Raw genomic sequence first — 18,245 nt, forward strand, 5'->3', positions numbered from 1 at the left:
AGAATTTAAGAGTACTATGTAAACAATCCATGTAAGGGTGCAACAAGGAAAAAGTTAAGAATAAGAACAAGACACATAAAATAAATAACTAAAGAAAACAATGAAGATGATAACACAAAAAACCAAATAGAGTGGCTATGAGATACATAATAGAATTATGAACCTACAAAAAAAAATTGATGTCACTAAAATGCACAACTAAAAAGAGGCCTTAAATCATAAAATAGAGCACCCAATTACTAGTTTTACATAATCCATAACATGCAACATTTGGATACTAAGCACCTTCATCCATCTACACTCTTATTGTTAGCACTAGACATAGGAAATCATAGTTGATTCAACATTTATTGCATCCTTACCTAGTCATGCATTCTATACAAGTAAATTCCTTTGATAATTGTTTCTCATACATTGATTGCATGTAGTAGGTTTTTTTTCCATATAATATTGTATATGTCACATGTTCTTCACTCAATGGATTTGAATCATAGCACATGTGTTCTTAGCAAACTAAATAATCCCCCTATTTTCAAAAAATATTGCATGAAACTCATTTTTGTCACCCCCTCCAATACCCACCCAATACTCCCTTCACCCATTTTCCTATATGAACCCCCACCCTCCTATAAAATCCTTCATGTTCCTATTTGGGAAATATATTGCCCCTTGTTTTGCCCATTTAAAACCCCACAATATGAAAACATATGCTATTGTATTGCTTCTTTAGTGAAGACCTCTTAGTGTATGTCCACTAAATAATTCGAATACATGTGTTATGAGATATCACTAAGTTATTTTCACTAGGTAAAAATAATATAAAAATTCTACTAAATTGTCAAATTCACACTTTAGAGAAATGATTTCATGACATTATCTTGAGTGCTTAATAATTGAAGTTCCCTAATATTACATCATGTTCATATCCTCTATCTCCCTCTCTCTAAATTTATGTACCTGTCTCTTCCTCTCTACTTGTTGTCATCCTTAACATGCTTTGAGTTCTTGGCTTTGGACTCCATTTCATTCAATTTATGGAGATGTTTGTAGATCTACCTCTCTCTACATCATAATCATTAGATGATAATCCTTATCTTTTGGGCTATATAGGTCTATTTGTCAATGTCATATTCTAGCTTCAACTATTTATATTCTCATTGTTAAAGAATTTAGCTACCTCTTGGCTAATGTGCTCTTTTAATCCATGGTGAAAAGGGTATATCTTCTACTCTTTTATGATCATTATGCTAATAATTGTTGATTCATTGTTATTAAGGTGCCTCTTAAGGATTTTCCAATTGTAGATATATTTTTCTCAACATTTGGTTTAGGCATTAAATGAGAAGATATTTAATTTTATTTAAAAAAAAAATTCTTCCTCAAGTTGAGTGACTTGTTCAATTCAATTGGAACTAGATGAATCGTGGACGTGTTCTACTTTATGGGTACTCATTTTACTTTTCAAGTCTCACCCTCATGTTATTAAGGCATGTACGTCAAGATGGGGGACCCAAAAAAGGGTCTTAAGATGCTACTTCATTTTTTTATTTTGGCAACCTCTGAGTTTCAATGAGAAAATCAAATAGTTACACTAAACATTTTGAAGACTCAACAAGAACAAGAGTTGAAATGATCCAAAGCTATTTTCTAAAATACAAATTTGTCTTGAAAATGATGAAGATAAAAGATACAATGTAACTAAACATTTTGAAGACTCAACAAGAACAAGAGTTGAAATGATCCAAAGCTATTTTCTAAAATACAAATTTGTCTTGAAAATGATGGAGATAAAAGATACAATTTTTAAAATCACTCTAAGAAGAAGTTATCTAACCCATGAAGTTTTATATTTGAAGTAATTGAAAATCAAATTTTCTTTGTATCTAAGTCTGTAGAATAGAATCTACAATCTAAAAATATAATTTGTTTCAAAATTTGATGATTAGCAAAAATATATGCCTAAAATATCATGCGTTAGTTTTTGGCAAAAAATAGACACTAATAAAAGAAATTAGTGATGAAAAGATTACTATAACCAAAAGTTGAAAAAAGAAGAAGATAAATAAATAGCTAACAAAGAGCTTAACAATATTGTGGTGTTCTCTTTGTTTGCATTTGAACACATGGAAATCTAAGAAATTGCTTTCTTTGCTTAAGAGAGCATGACCAAAAACTTCATATCTCAAACTTGAAATGGATATCCAAGCACCTCTATCTCCTCTCTCTCACATATATTCCTTACAAATAAAAATGACAAGAAACATGTTCCATCTATTCTATACAATTTATATGATTTACTTTACTTGAGCCATTTCTTACATTTTGGGGCTTTCATTCATATTCATTATTAAGGTCTAGATTTTTGCACAGATTGTAGTGTTACATGTCCAAGGTTTGGTAATAGATCAACTAATATGCATTTGAGGCTTCCTTGATTTTACTCTCAAAATAAAATTGGATTTTATTATAATCTTTGTAAGTCATAAAGGAATCTCTCGTTAAATGAAAAATGTTGTTCTTATAAATGAACGACAGTTTTTAAAAGAAAATCTTGCAATAAGAATGCAATTATAGATCTTGAACAATTAAACATTTTTCTCATACGAGATTAACTCATTCACTAGAAAATTAAAACCAATAAATTTGTCAACAATTCCTTTCTTCACAAGTTCGATGATAGTAGAATTGACAATACAATACATATAGTTAGAATGCATCTGAAATTTTAGTTGAACAATAAATTTAAGGATAAAAAGTGTTAAGGATTGTTGCTTGGTGAAGCCTTTTCAAATGAACACAATTCTTTGAAGTCATAAGAGAATCTCTCTTCCATTGAAAAGAATGGTATTTATAAAATGAATTGTCTTTTACAGAATAATATTAAAAAACAGAGGTCAAACTTCTTCCATCGCAGGCGACGGCCATGAAATATTTTAAAAGAAAGAATCAATGAATTTGTGGGAATCGGCACTCTTTCTCCCCTTCCTGGAAAGTTCTGCTTTACCCTTACCACCTACACAATTTCCCTTCACTTTGACGGGGTCGCATAAGGAATTACTCTGCTCAATCTGCACAACAGTCACAACACAAATTTGTCAAAATTCAACACTAAAATTCCCCGTTTTAAAAAATCTAAATCCCAAATCGAGCAAGAAATTAACATACCTGTCCTTTCGTTTCTGTAAAAATCGTTGAAGAGACAACCTTTTAGCCATCGGAAGATCTGCATAGCAAAATCCGTCCGCCATTAATGCACTGTAAAATTCTTTTTCCCCTTTCTAAATATTTACAAATTTCATTAGATAACTTACTGGAATTTAACTTCTCAACAGCGTGGCTCTGCTTTCCCCCTTCTGAAATTGAAAATTTTTTCCTCGGAGTTGTTGTCACAGCTTCACAAATTTCAATTTGTCCATCCAACAAAGGGGATTGGCCCTTTTCCTCTTCATCATTGGATTGAAACCCTAGCGGATGCTGCGGAAACAGATCCAGGGTTTTCATTCCTTCAAACGCCCCAATCTGATCTTCTTTCTGACAATCTTCTAAATCGCCGAAACATCCGTGTGAGAGGACTTGTTGCAGCATTTGAGGTTTTATCTTTCCCAGGCATGACTGAATTGCTGCATACATAGAAACCCTAACAATATAAGGATGAAACGAACGAAATCTTTAAAAACAATCTCAGAAAATTTGGGTACAATGGACAAAGATAAACTTACATCGCCGGTGAAGGAGTTGTTGTTGGCAATCCAAATGAGGGCTGCCATTGTTATGGCTTCCAATTCCCATAAAATCGATTGTCAGCAACTGACGTTGAGACATCTCCTGACCAAAACAGAATTCAAACTGGCTGCCAAAAAATTCCAGAAATCTGATGAAATTGAAATAGATGGTATTGAGTAGGAATGGTATATGAAGAAATAAGAAAGCAATGGCAGTCAAAGCCGAGGGAAAAGACGCTGTTTGGACAATTATTGTGAGTTGTCGGTTGTCACCGACAGACATTGAATTCACGTGGGGAATTAAAACAAAAGATATTTGCCCTAAATAGAAAGTTTAGAGAGTCCACAACGTGCCACATCTTGAAAAGAAGAAAAGTCTTTCTAACCTCGTGCCGTGGCCGCTGACGGGACTACTGCCGTCCGTCCCGTCCAAAAGTGGGGGCTACAAATAGGTACCAACAAATTGCTAAAAAAATATATCAGCAATTTTATAAATATAGTTTTTTTATTTCTTAATATTTTATTAATGCTAGTAGATTTTCACAATCTATGAAATCTTTTAAGTTCTAATGCTTTTGATATTGATTGTGTATTATTTTTGTATCAATCTTTGGAATCTTTGATGAAAGAGAACACCAAGAAAAAAAAAGATTGTTTCTAAATTATTTAAAAGGCAGAGACTATTGTTTTCATATAGATTATGACAATTAATTTGTGCTTTCAAACTTTAAAAACAATAATATATTCTATGTTTCATACTAGTTCATGTCTCAAATTTTGAATTTTCTTATTGGTCGGCTGGTTTTTCCTAGTGGTTTAATTAATTTTCTAAATTAAATAGTAATATTAATAAACAGCTGGAAGAATGTATGCGTGTATTGCTTGTTTTAACAGTTGCATCATTTTATTAATGTTTGATAGGACGCTTGCCGACATTTGCTGCGTTGGCCTACGCATGGACCATAGGAAAGCAGGCTAGGTTGGCACGTTCACCTAGTAATTATCTGCTCTTGCCAACTCTTACACTAGTGTAGTTAATTTGAGCTTATCTTGCCTAGATGTCGCATTTGCCATTCATCTTGAAATCTAATTTTTGGTGTAGAAATAAACAACATTTGCCATTTCACAGATGCAGAAGTATTTTGAACAGGTAAATTTTTGTATGCCCTCTTCATGTAAGCTTTCCTCTTTTCTTCATTTGGAATCTCTGATTGTTCTATTTATTTTTACAGGCCAGCAGACATATGAAAATATCTTTACATCATTTATTTTTTAATAGTCACTCTTGGCTATGTATTTATGCAGATGTAGCTCATTGGTGATATCCATGTGGCCTTGATGATAGTTTTTGGTTTAAAATAGGCTTCCCTTCACCAGAAGCCATAACTTTCCTCTTGCATTTCATGTAGTTTTGTCTTTTACGAATGCTATGGAAGACTAGAAACTGGACGTTGGAATCTTCTTGAGAAGATTAGAATAGAGGTTTACATGATAGATAAAGCCTATTAGAAGACTGGCACAAAGCCTGCAAAGCTTCTTCTCTGCAACCTCAAATTTGCAATCTGCAAAAAGTAGCTCTTACAATACAATCTTTTTCTCTTGAACTTTTTATTTTCGTTCAATTTATCAAACTCTAAAAATTTCATTTTTGGGGCTAAAGATTTCAATATCTTCTTTATAATTTTTCTACAATCCATTAATTGATTACAGATAAAGGTTTCAATTTGATTAAGTAGTAAAACCTTTGAAATTTTGGTTCTATAGTTTCAGTCAATTTGATCAAACCCTAACCATTTTATTTAAATATTTTTTTGATCAACGTGTGTATTCTATTTCGGCAGACGAGGGAGGTGGAGAAATTGGGCAGCTATTCATATACGGTTTAGATAAAGGCGAGCTACTCTCTGTTCGTAGGAACAGATGACAAAATTAGTATTTTTGGGTGCTTCATAGTCAAGTGTTATGAAGACTAAGCAATGCATGCACCTACAATTCTAATGGTATTTGGTTGCTATGTAAAAGAAAGCTGAAATGAATGGTGGCTACGTGAAGTCTACTACCTAGTTAGTGTGTAGCTCAAGACCAAATTTGAACATTACCTAACGGGAGACCACTTCGTCTTTCTTCTCCATGATTTCTTGGGTCAAGGCATTTTCAATGCTGATGGGGAGCTATGAAAGATGTTGAGGAAGACAAGAAGCTACGAGTTTAACCAAGTCCCTCAGAAGCTTCATGGTGGAGATGATGCAATGAGAGATTCAAAATTGCCTCTTGCCAGTCTTCACCAACGCAACAAAAACAGGTGAGTGTTTAGTCAATTTTCAAGACATTTTGCAGAGATTTGCATTTGATAATATATGTAGCCTAGCATTTGGGGTGGATCCTGCCTATCTTCTCCCATCAATGCCCATTTTTATCCATAATTGCTATATTCCATGATAAATTTCTTGAATGAATTCCATCATTTGCTAAACTATTAATGATGTAATCTTAGGATGCTTCCCTCTAATTTGAAAACTTCACTGGGTTTATAAAATTTCATGAAAAAAAACAAACTACGGTTAGATGTCATACAAATTAGACAAAAAAATGTTCTTAAAAAAGCACCAACTGTACAAGGTAGGACCAAAAATATCTGTACTAGTCCAGCTTTTTCACAGGTATATACTAGCTTTACTGGTCTTGTAGATATCTTAAAAAAAACCATTCGCATGAAAATCAATAATCTGCATCCTAGCTATTTTTTCTATCAAATAAAAATATTGCATTTAAGCCTTGCTTCAATAGATTACAACATTCTTCCTCCATAGAAATCTCCCTAAGAAAACCCCCATAGCGACAAACAGTTGAATGCTTTCAACATGGATGCATAAGAATTTAATACCTTTTTATAATGAGTTAGCAAAGAATTTCTAGAAGAAAAATATTATGGAATTCAGGCTTCTCTTCGAAGGTCTTGAGTTTGTGCCAGAGATGGTCAATACTATACTTAATTCTAATTTTGAGTTTGTCAATTGAAGGTTAATATTATGGTTTTTTTAAATCTTGCTAGTTTTACTAAATACTTTTGAGATATAAATTAATGCTTGTTTGTTTTTACTGTGCAGGTTATTTTGTGTAGGACAATGCAACGTAGGTGATTGTTCTGTCCTCGTTTTTTCATTTCTTTATGAAAAAATTGCTGACTAAGAGTTGTGTCAAAGTAGGCTCCCTGGTGCGAAAGAGAGTTAATGGGGTTCAGGTCAGGGGTTCCTTTCTTCTAAATTTAGATAGAGAACTACATAAATAATAACATTGCATGAACAATCAATAGACAGTGGTGAAACAAGAAGCTTAAAAGATAATTTTGATAGAGGCATTATAGCAATAATGCATAACTTAAAAATTGGAAAAAGTCTCTATATAAATAATAACATTGCGTGAACAACCAATAGACAATGGTGAAACAAGAAGCTTAAAAGATAGTTTTCATAGAAGCATTATAACAATAATGCATAACTTAAAAATTGGAAAAAGTTGAAACTAAACGAGCGCTGAGGGTTCATTGAGCATCTGGCACTTCTCAGTGAACTAGGTTCGAACCCCTTGGAGGAGATTTCCAATGGCCAATGACTATAGACTCAACTACCAGATGTTCCATAGGCAGCATTAGAGGACCACTAGCATTATCATAGTCAGTAAATTTTACCACATTGAGAGTTCTGCATGAATAATTCTATCTACCCCCAGTATGGACAATGTAGTAGCACTAACAATCTTAAATATGCCATGAAATTATTCCTAATAAGATTCAAATCCTTACCGTCATGCAAAGAGTGGACATACTCCATCAAGCTGATACCTCAGCATTGAGAAGTTGGAAATCAATACCCTGTCCTACATATTGCCTTCATTCTACTGTCTGACAAAGATAAAGCTGATTTTATCTGTTGACAGTCCTAGACATTTCTACCTCCTCCCCACCAAGAAGCAGCTCTTCCAGGCTAGACCCAATTTCTACATTCTCACAGCCCTCTTTAGCTTTTACTGAAAATCCTTCAAACTAAACCCATGCAATTGAACACTACCATGGTCACATAGTTCATCTGGTCCCAGATTTGCTTTGATGACCTTGGGGGTGCCAGGTGACAAACAATTAAAGCTATTCTAACTGATGGTTAGAGATTTTCCCATGGCAGAAAAGATCTTTGGCACTTCCTTTGGAACTTATCCAGAGAAAACACACCTACTAAACCTAAAACAAAAGACACCATAAACAGAACACAGACAACCATCTAGAGAAATAGCACAACATAAGGAGAACACAAACAACCATCTATAGTCATAGCACATTGTTGCTTTCAGATATTAACAAGCATTGCCCTTACATTGGTACCATTCACTCCATGAATTTGAATAAATAACTGCTTGATTCTTCATACAAATATTGGCATTGTCTTTGAATCTTAAAATAGATAGGTCACCTAAAACTCAATGGTATTTAGCCTTTATCTTTTGGAGTGTGCAGAGATAATAGAGCTTTTTCCTTGTAAGTGGTTACTCTTAACTTGTTAGCGGTTAGAGCATACCCTTAGCCTACAAAGCAGAATCCTGAAGTTGTGTGACAAGGGATTTTACTTTTTAGAGACATTATACTTTTCCTCTGCCTATTGACAGTATGGCTGGGACTGCACTGATGGTAACAAAACTCAAAAATTTTCTTGATGCCAGTCATTATATCATCTGCTGGGTCAATAAGGGTAGATATTGATAGTAGTTCTCTATGTTGCAGATTGTGGTTACAGGACATGTAAATACACAATCAAGTAGTGTAACCACCATCGCAACCAAGAAATATTAATGCTCATAACTATTTTAAAATGTGCTTACTTAGGGATGTGGTGAGAATCTCTTACAAATTTCTCTGTAATCTAAATTCCAAGTATACTTAGGATTAGATATAATATATGTGAATAATGCCAATCTGAAGTCCAAAACAAGCCTTAAAGGTTCAATCTCTGCAACCGATCCATCTCACCAATGTTATGTACCAAACAGAGCATAAAATCTTTTTAGTGCTCTTACATATCCTACTGAGTCGGGAAGCAAATGTTGCACACAATTGTTCACCAATACATTTCACAGCCAATACAATGTTTTTGGGTGCCTGAAACCCAACTTTAAAAACAAACAGAAAACTATTAATCTAGCTCTAATGTTATGCTAAGCCTAAAAAATAGACCACCATTCTGACATGAAAACACTATTTTCAGTTCATTGACCATAACTTACAGCAAAGCCAATAACAAAATTCCAATAAGCTGTGACTATTCATTTCAGATAGCAGAGGATGCATTTACTCACATCCCAATTTTGTGATTGATCATGGAAGAGACACAACTTGCAAATTAGAATTATTAGGCTCAAAACGTGTCACAATCACATGAAGTGTAATTGCAGGCAACAGTAGCGACATCCACCTGTCCCCTATATCATGTGAAACTTCCTGCACTTGCAAAACACTGAAATATTGACCTTTCAAAATCAAATCTTCTCAAACAAAGATTGGAACTTTTAAACCAAAAAAAAAATTAACAATAAAAATTAACTGCAAATTGACAATTCAATTCAAAATTGAAAATTAAGTAATAAATTGATATATTATTTTTAAAATTATTTTTCAAAATAAATTAAAAAAATTTGAAGTCAAATTTTCAATAATATTTATGTCTAATAAAATAATCAATTAAAAATCTAAAAATAAAATATATGAATTAATTCTAATATGCAAAAGTTTAAATTTCCAATGCTTATAAATCTAAATATATTTAACAATTATATAATAAATTCAAAGCTATGGAGCACTATATACTCAAACTAAAATAGAGTCTAACCTTATAGTTTCTTTTTTGTGGTTATTTCCTTTAGTATGTTTTTATGATGTAAAATATAATTATTAATTTAATATTAAAATATATATTTAAGTTTTAAATATATTTAAACTAAATGATAAATTATGTAAATATAGCTACACATATATGTAATATTCATAATTTTTTAATTTATATTATGTTTAAAATATGAGGCACTCTTCTTAGTTTATGCACTTGATTGTCTTTTTCAAATTAACATTATGTGTTTGATATTATATACTATTTTGAATTATTTTAAACTCTTGGAATCAAGAACATTACTAACTAGCCATTTAAATCTGATTCCCAAATTTTTAATTCAAAGCATAACTAAAGATCTCAGAAAATTTCTAATAGTTGATAGCTCCAATTTCCATTTTCAAATTTTATTAGTTTTGTTTCATGCTTCAGATTGAAGATATTAGCTATTTTTTTAGTTCTCCCATTCTCTACAAGGCATGGACTCTAGCTCTCACACGAGCTCTTGTTTATACTATTTTTAATTTATTTTTTTTCAAATTTTACGTACACAAAATGATTATTAATATAAAAGTTATAAATATTAATATATTGTTTAAGAATAAGAAAAAAATATAAATATTCATGGAGCAACTCTACTGTTATCTCCTTCAAATTTTGAACAATCACTCCTAGGCAAAATAAGCTAAAAGTGGCATGGCATGGGACCATACCCTAAGAGATTAAAATCATATTAGTTTAATTATTATTATTTTATCTTGGGAACAAGGGTGGAAGAGCTAAATAATAAATAGTGAGCAAATGCATAGTAATTTACAGTTAAAGTAATTGGACATGAGTTCAATATTTTTCCCCTATACTGTGTGCATAGGCTAAAGTTGTCCATTTTTTAACTAAAATAGTAATTCAAGGTAACATGGTGTCATGCAATTGGGGTTGCAAATGTTTTGCATGTTGATTCACATATTCAAATTATAGAGAACACAACTAAATAAAGGTCTAGGGATATTCATCCTTGCACTCCCACAATCTATTCTGTTGTGTTTGTCCACTCGTCCTTCTAGATTATAGAGTTGAGTGTCCTTGAAAATAAAAATGGATAAACTTGGTGGTTAGGTTTCAACTACATGCTCTGAGGTAGACGTTAATAGAAGAGCTTAGTGCATAAACTTGTGTGACAATGATAAGAAAAATCCAAAAAGATTTTTAAATGAATTTCTTAGAATTGTGGATATTTGTAGAAGATTTCAAACTTCCTCAAACAATGTGGCAATTTGGTGCTTTTAGATTGTGGTGATTGATTAGAAAAGTACTGTACATAGTTCATAAATTCTTCGAGGCTTGGGGCATCGCACTGAAAAAAAATTTGGGCCCTATTTTATCATAATTTTGGGTCGACATGTAATTATTAATTCTAACCCTAAAGCGGTAAAAATACTTGTATAAAAGAGCTTAGGGTTAGGGATTGTTTCATAGTTGCGATGCAAAAATTGGTTCTTGCGGCGATATTGAGCTGTAAGGGATTACGAATTGTAATAAGGTTGTAATCACTGGATCATAATAATATCAAACTTATTTTTTGGTGGATGTAGCCCAGGGATTGGGTGAACCATGTTAAATCTTGGTGTCTTATGTTCTTTTATGTGTGATCTATTATTTTTTGATATTGTTTATATTTGCATGTAATTGTTATTTCTATCTGTGGTTTATTCCTAACAAGTGGTATCAGAGCAAGGTTGTTTTTCACTTATCCTTTACAGGAAAGTCTCATGGTTGAGTGGGAGTCTCATAGTCAAGTGGGAGCAATGGCAGACGAGGGTAAGCTGAGGGTTGATAGGTTTAATGGGAAAAATTTTCAGGTATGGAAGATGCAAATGGAAGGCTATCTTTATTAGAAAAATTTATGGAAGTCGTTGGAAGGAAAAGCCAAGAATTAGTGATCTATGTCAAATGGAAAATGAGATCTTTTAGATAGAAAGGCACTTGGAAGCACTCGATTATGCCTGGCACCATCGATGGCATTTAATATTACAAAAGCACAAAACATTTGATGAAAACCCTAGTGACATTGTATGAAAAGCCCTCCGCTTCAAACAAGGTATTTCTCATGAAGCATTTATTTAATATGAAAATTATAGAAGGTGGATTTGTTGTGGATCATTTAAATGAATTTAATACTATTAATAGTTAGTTATCTTTTGTGGATATCAATTTTGATGAAGAAATTAGGGCTCTCTTGATTTTGTGTTCTTTGCCTGAAAGTTGGAATTGCTTGGTAATGGCTATGAGTAATTTTGTTCCTGGATCTAGCACCCTAAAATATGATGATGTGATTGATGTTATTTTGAGTGAGGAAACTTGTAGGAAAACCTCAAGTGGATCTACATTAGGAAGTGCTTTGAATGCACAAAATCGAGGCAGAACAATTGAAAGAGGAAATAATTCTAGAAATCGGGAGAAATCAAGAGGAAAATCAAAGGGGAGGAGGTCTTAATTGAGAGGACCAAATGACTACTGGTATTGTGGGAAACTAGGGCATAAAAAGAAAGATTGTTGGAATTGAAAGAAAAATGAAGGAGATAAACCAGATGGAGACAAGGAGCCAAATGTGGTAAGTAACAAATCTGAAGAGGATGCTTTGCTTCTGTCTTTAGAAAGTGTTGATGATTCATGAGTTTTAGATTCTAGTGCTTCATTTCATGCTACACCTCATAGAGGATATTTCATTGATTATGTCTAAGGGGATTTTGGGCTTGTTTATTTTGGGGATAATGAACCTTGTTAGATTGTTGGATAGGAAAAAGTTAAGATTAAGTTGTAGAATGAGAAACATTGGCTACTACATGAGGTAAGACATGTTCCAAGGCTAAGTAGGAATTTAATTTCAGCAAGGCAACTCAGTGATGAGGGTTGTGTAGTCACTTTTAATGACAAAAATTGGAAGGATTCAAAAGATTCCCTTGTAGTAGCAAAAGGTGTGAAAGTAGGCACCTTATATCTTTGTACAAGTCATATTATTCGTTCTACTTTAATTATTTTAGAGAAAAATGAATGTTCACGAATAGTTGCTACTGTTGAGTAGGGAGAATAAATAGCTGCTGTAAATTTTGATACAACATTGTGGCACAATAGACATGGGCACATGAGTGAGAAAGGTATGAAAGTACTTCATTCAAAGAAAGTTTTACTAGGTCTAAAATGTGTTAATATGGATTTTTGTGAAATTTGTGTGTATGGAAAACAAAAGAGTGAGTTTTGTGAAGACTGCGAAGGAAAACAAAAAGGAGAAATTAGAGCTTGTGCATACAGATGTATGGGGACCAACCAAGGTATCTTCCCTTGGTGGCTCTCATTATTATCTTACATTTATTGATGATGCAACTAGAAAAGTATGGTTTTATTTCCTTAGACATAAATCTAATGTATTTCAAACTTTTAAGAAATGGAAATGCTTAGTTAAAAATGAGATTGGTAAGAAATTAAAATGTCTCAAATCTAATAATGGCGGTGAGTATTGCAGTCATGAATTTGAAAATTATTGCTCCACTAATGGTATTTGTAGATAGAAAACTATTCCAAGGACTCCACAGGGAAATTGAGTGGTTGAACGCATGAATAGGTCTATAATGGAGCGTGCAAGGAGCATGAGGTTGCATGTTAGGTTGCCATTATACATGTGGGTAGAGGCTATCAATACTACTATATATTTGATTAATAAAGACCCCTCTACTCGTTTGGGTTGTGGTATTCTAGAGGAAGCATGGACTAGTAAGAAGGTGAATTATTCTTTTCTCAAAACCTTCAGTTGTGAAGTTTTTTCTCACATAGATTCTGAAAATAGAACCAAGCTAGAAACTAAGTCAAAGAAATGTGTATTTTTTGGATGTGGCATTAATGAATTTGGTAATAAGTTTTGAGATTTTGCAAATCATAAAATTGTAAGAAGCAGGGATTTTATATTCAATGAGAAAGTGTTGTACAAACATCTATTGCAGCAACATGAGAAGAAAGAAGATGATTATATAGTGTTGGATAATACTCCAAAAGATGATGTTCTAGCCATTCCTCATGATGTGCAAAAATAGCAACAACAAATACCACACACACCAGTGAATGTTAGACAGTCAACAAGGCAAATTAGACCTCCAAAAAGATTTTTTCCCTCTTTGTATTCTATTTTATTAATAGATGCTGGTGAACCTGAATGTTATGATGAAGTTATGTAGGTGGATACTAAGATTCAGTGGGAGTCTACAATGAAAAAAACATTGGACTTTTTGCTAAAAAATAAGACTTGGGATTTATGCAAATTGCCTACAGGTAAAAAAGCTTTACAGAATAAGTGGGTTTACAGGTTGAACAAAGAGGAAGGAGGTAAGAAAAGATTTAAAGCCAAGTTAGTTATAAAAGGATTTGCATAGGAAAAAGGAATTGATTTCTATGAGATATTTTCTCCTGTTGTTAAGATGACTTCTATCCATACTGTTTTAAGTATTGTGGCTACTAAAGATTTGCATTTAGAGCAACTTGATGTTAAAACGGCATTTCTTCATGGTGATTTGGATGAAAAGATATATATGGATTAGCTACGGGGATTTGAGGTCAAAGGTAAGGAGAACTTAGTGTGCAAATAGAAGAAAAGTTTATATGGCTTGAAGTAAGCACCTCAAAAATGGTATTTGAAATTTGATAGTTTTATGCATGAGCATTGATACAATAGGTGTCATTCAGATCACTGTGTTTATTTTAAGAGGTTGGATGATGACAACTACATTATTTTATGTTTATATGTCGATGACATGCTTGTAGCTGGGTCTAACATGAATCATATTGAGGGGTTGAAATGCCAATTAGCACATGCATTTTCTATGAAGGATTTGGGGGCAGCAAAGCAAATCCTTGGTATGAAGATTTGCAGAGATAGGAAGAATAGGAAATTGACGCTATCTCAAGCTGATTATGTCGAGAAGGTTTTGCAACATTTCTCTATGGAGAATTCTAGAGCTGCCAGCACACCTTTACTTGGTCATTTGAAGTTGACTAAGGAGATGTGTCCCAAGACACAAGAAGAGGAGGATAAGATGTCCAAGGTATCCTATGCTTCAACTGTAGAAAGCTTGATGTATGCTATGGTATGTACAAGGCTAGATATTGCACATGCAGTGGGAGTCATTAGAAGGTATATGAGTCATCCAAGAATTGAGCACTGGAATGTAGTCAAATAGATTCTCAGATATTTGAGAGGAATATCCAATAAGTGTTTACACTTTTGGGGCTCTACTACTGATTTACAAGGCTATGTTGACTCAGATCTGGCAAGGGATATTGATGCCAGGTGGAGTACTATAGGTTATGTCTTTACTATTAGTGGGATAGCCATGAACTGGGTTTCTAGGTTGCAGAAGGTTAATGCTTTATCCACTACAGAGGCAGAGTATGTAGCTGCTACAAAGGCATGCAAGGAGATGATATGGCTTTAGTTCTTCTTGGAAGAATTGGGACATCCTTAGAAGGATAATGATTTGTTTACAGATAGTCAGAGTGCCATTCATCTTATAAAGGATTCAACTCTGCATTTAAAGACCAAACACATACAGTTGCAGTACCATTTCATTCGATCAATTTTGGAGGATGGATAGTTAAAGTTGGACAAAATAGTACAGATGACAATCCAACATATATTTTTAGAAAGGTAGTAACAAGGGAGAAGCTAAACTCCTCTTCATCTTCGATTAGTCTTCTAGACTAAACATGAATAAAAGAATGGTAGAGTCCAGGGTGGTTTGATCTAGTGGGAGAGTCATGGAGTAGTGGCATAGCTACATGATCAGTCTCCAAGTGGGAGATTGTTGTTTAGAGTGGAGCCTGATCAGTCCCGAAGTGGGAGATTGTTAGATTGTGGTGGTTGATCAAAAAAGTACTGTACATACTTCATAATTTTTTTGAACCCTCTTTTATCAAGATTTTGGGTCGATATGTAATTATTAATTATAACACTAAATCGATAAAAATACTTGTATAAAAGAGCTTAGGGTTAGGGATTGTTTCATAGTTGTGATGCAAAAATTGGTTCTAGCGGCGGTATTGAGCTGTAAGGGATTACAGATTGTAATCAGGTTGTAATCATTGGATCATAATAATATCAGACTTATTTGGTGGATGTAGACCAGAGATTGGGTGAACCATGTTAAATCTTGGTGTCTTGTGTTCTTTTCTGTGTGATCTATTATTTTCTAATATTGTTTATATTTACATGTAATTGTTGATTCTGTCCATGGTTTATTCCTAACAGGTGCTACAATAGCAAGTGGTTTAAGTTTTATCCCTTTATCACATTCTTCTTATTTGTTGAAACTAACATTTTTACAATCTATTTTAAGATAAGATCAAATATTTGTATGTTATAAGTGCAATTTATTTATTTGGCAAGTAGAACACATTAGAAACACTTTATGTTCAACTTGTTTTGGATATCTACAAAGGATTTCAAACTACCTCAAGTATTGTGGTGGTTTGGCACTACAATAATTACCAAGGATATTAGTTTTTCTTTCCCTTTTTCACATTCGTTGCATTCTTCTTGTCAATTAAAACTAACATTTATATGATCTATTTTAAGGAAAAAACAAATATGTGTCTTTTATGGGTGTAACTTATATATTGGGAGAGTACAATGCTTTAGAAACACTTTGTGGTCAAGTCATTCTAGGATATCTATAAAGGGTCTCAAACTTTCCCAAATGATGCAGTAGTTTGGTGCTAGAATATTTTCTGGCACTTTGTGCAAGTGTTTTGTCCTTCATCCCATTTTTTCTATTACATTCTTGTCAGGTTCAAATAAATTTTTTACAATCCATTAAGGACAAAAATATGTGTGCATATGGTGTACTTTGGATGGCCACAATGCATTAGGAACACTTTTTGTTAGGTCATTCAAGCACAAAAAATTACTTTCTTGGGGTATATTTGAAGTGTTCATGACTAATAAACTAGGTACATTTTAAATGACTTGTCATAATAATTAGTGACATCATATACAAGATCTCCAAATTTGAAATGCCAAAATTGAAAAATAAATAGTGTTTGTAATAATAGACACTAACAAGGTAGAAAAATGTTTTGCACTAAAGTAGATGAGTTGTGTTGGTCATTAAAATTTTTTACAATTCACCAAGTTTTTGCCATTTAACTATCATCATTTATGATTATGGAACCCAAATATGTTTAATATATTCTATAATAGACTTGGGGGTCCTAAATTATATTGAAAGGCTTATTGGTTAGTTTCTATTTTGGGCATTTTTGATTTTTCAGTTTGGGCTAATTGCTACCAAAATGTAACAATCTCTCATTATATAAATATGAGAAAGATAATTAGGCATGTGTTTTCATTCTAATTTCTATTTATAGATCCTTAAATGCTCTTGTTAGTTTTTATTGAGTTGAAAAAAATTAGTACGTGTCTCCCCTTAATTTTTTTTTACACATTATTAAAATAATGGTATCACATGCAATTTTAGTGATATGTAAGTAATTGTTGTTAGTTCTCTTGGTTTAATCCATGCATTGAGAATTCATGAATAATTGAATATGAGCAAGAATTCATATATTTCCTTCCATAATGTAGATTATTTCTTCGTAGGAGACAAAGGAGTTTGGGCATCAAGGGAGGATAGCTACATTTGTGCATTGAAGTTTTATTCTTGTCATATTGAGGTGAACTACAAGCATCTACTACATGAGGTTTTGTCTTACATTATTTGCTTTTGATTTTTGTGTTGATTCAAGGCTGGTACTTCAACATATGTGATCACATACTAGGAACAATTGCATCTACATGGTATGATATATTCCATTATTATATTTAATTTTTACTACATGATAAAATTTATTTTTAAATTTAAGGCAAGGGTCTACAACACAATGGTAACTTGTGAGCCTCTCATCTGGGAGGTTTCGGGTTTAAGTCTACTCTTGATATGTAATAATAAACAATAATAACACTTACTCTTAACAAGTAATAATTAATCAAGGCTTCAACCCATTACCTATAAAAAAACATTTATTTTAATTTAAGGTTAATTCCTAAATAGGGTCTTGACCAAGGCAAGCCCTCTCACTTGCAAAAATTTCCCCTTATCTCTTGTGTGTAGGTATAGGTTCCAAGTATAGTTTCATGTACACATTTGGATACCCATTTGGATGACTTTTTTGGATCATCATTCAATTCTTATCACTATTAACTTTTGGTATAGGTCAAGCTAAGTTCCACCTATATCACTACATGTCACTACGAGTTGACCTATAACTATATTAGAAAATGAAGTTACCCATTTTAGATTTGTAGGTTATAGAGTGTCAAGGCCCAAGAATGGAGATCGAGTCATTTTGGGACCCTCAAAGACATAAAATAAGTCTTCAAATGTCTTCTTCCTTTCTTACTTTTAGGTGCACATATTCATATCTTTCTCTTTCTTGTGTCTACTTTGATATATTAGATCCAATCTACCATTTTATATTGATATTTATCATATCTTTAGTTATCATAGATCACTTACAACCTTCTTTTCTATATATACATAAGGAACACACTAAGATCCCTCCTTTAACTAGATCTTGTAATTGTATCCCTATATCTTGTTGGGTTATATAT

General features: G+C 32.9%; 1 protein-coding gene across 1 annotated transcript; it reads right to left on the bottom strand.

The window, feature by feature from the left end:
- Window positions 1-2,628: 2,628 nt before the first annotated feature.
- Window positions 2,629-3,947, bottom strand: LOC149535510 (protein TIFY 9-like). Its single transcript, XM_089804915.1, has 4 exons — window positions 3,720-3,947; window positions 3,312-3,620; window positions 3,166-3,223; window positions 2,629-3,068 (listed from the first exon to the last, which is right to left on the bottom strand). The coding sequence occupies exons 1-4, from the start codon at window positions 3,820-3,822 to the stop codon at window positions 3,029-3,031; spliced, it is 510 nt and encodes a 169-aa protein (XP_089661041.1). The 5' UTR covers window positions 3,823-3,947; the 3' UTR covers window positions 2,629-3,028.
- Between the last annotated feature and the right edge of the window lie 14,298 nt (window positions 3,948-18,245).

Source organism: Cupressus sempervirens, chromosome 10, assembly GCF_028749045.1.
Source record: "Cupressus sempervirens isolate cs-2001-9-10 chromosome 10, ASM2874904v1, whole genome shotgun sequence".
In the NCBI taxonomy this organism is placed as follows: domain Eukaryota; kingdom Viridiplantae; phylum Streptophyta; class Pinopsida; order Cupressales; family Cupressaceae; genus Cupressus; species Cupressus sempervirens.

What these genes read in the sequence shown, in the direction of transcription:
- LOC149535510 (XM_089804915.1), bottom strand. Translation starts at nt 3,822, where the DNA reads ATGTCTCAACGTCAGTTGCTGACAATCGATTTTATGGGAATTGGAAGC. An exon ending in ACAACTCCTTCACCGGCGAT is followed by an intron (nt 3,621 to 3,719) that starts GTAAGTTTATCT and finishes CTATGTATGCAG; the next exon opens with CAATTCAGTCATGCCTGGGA. An exon ending in TTACAGAAACGAAAGGACAG is followed by an intron (nt 3,069 to 3,165) that starts GTATGTTAATTT and finishes ACTGTTGTGCAG; the next exon opens with ATTGAGCAGAGTAATTCCTT.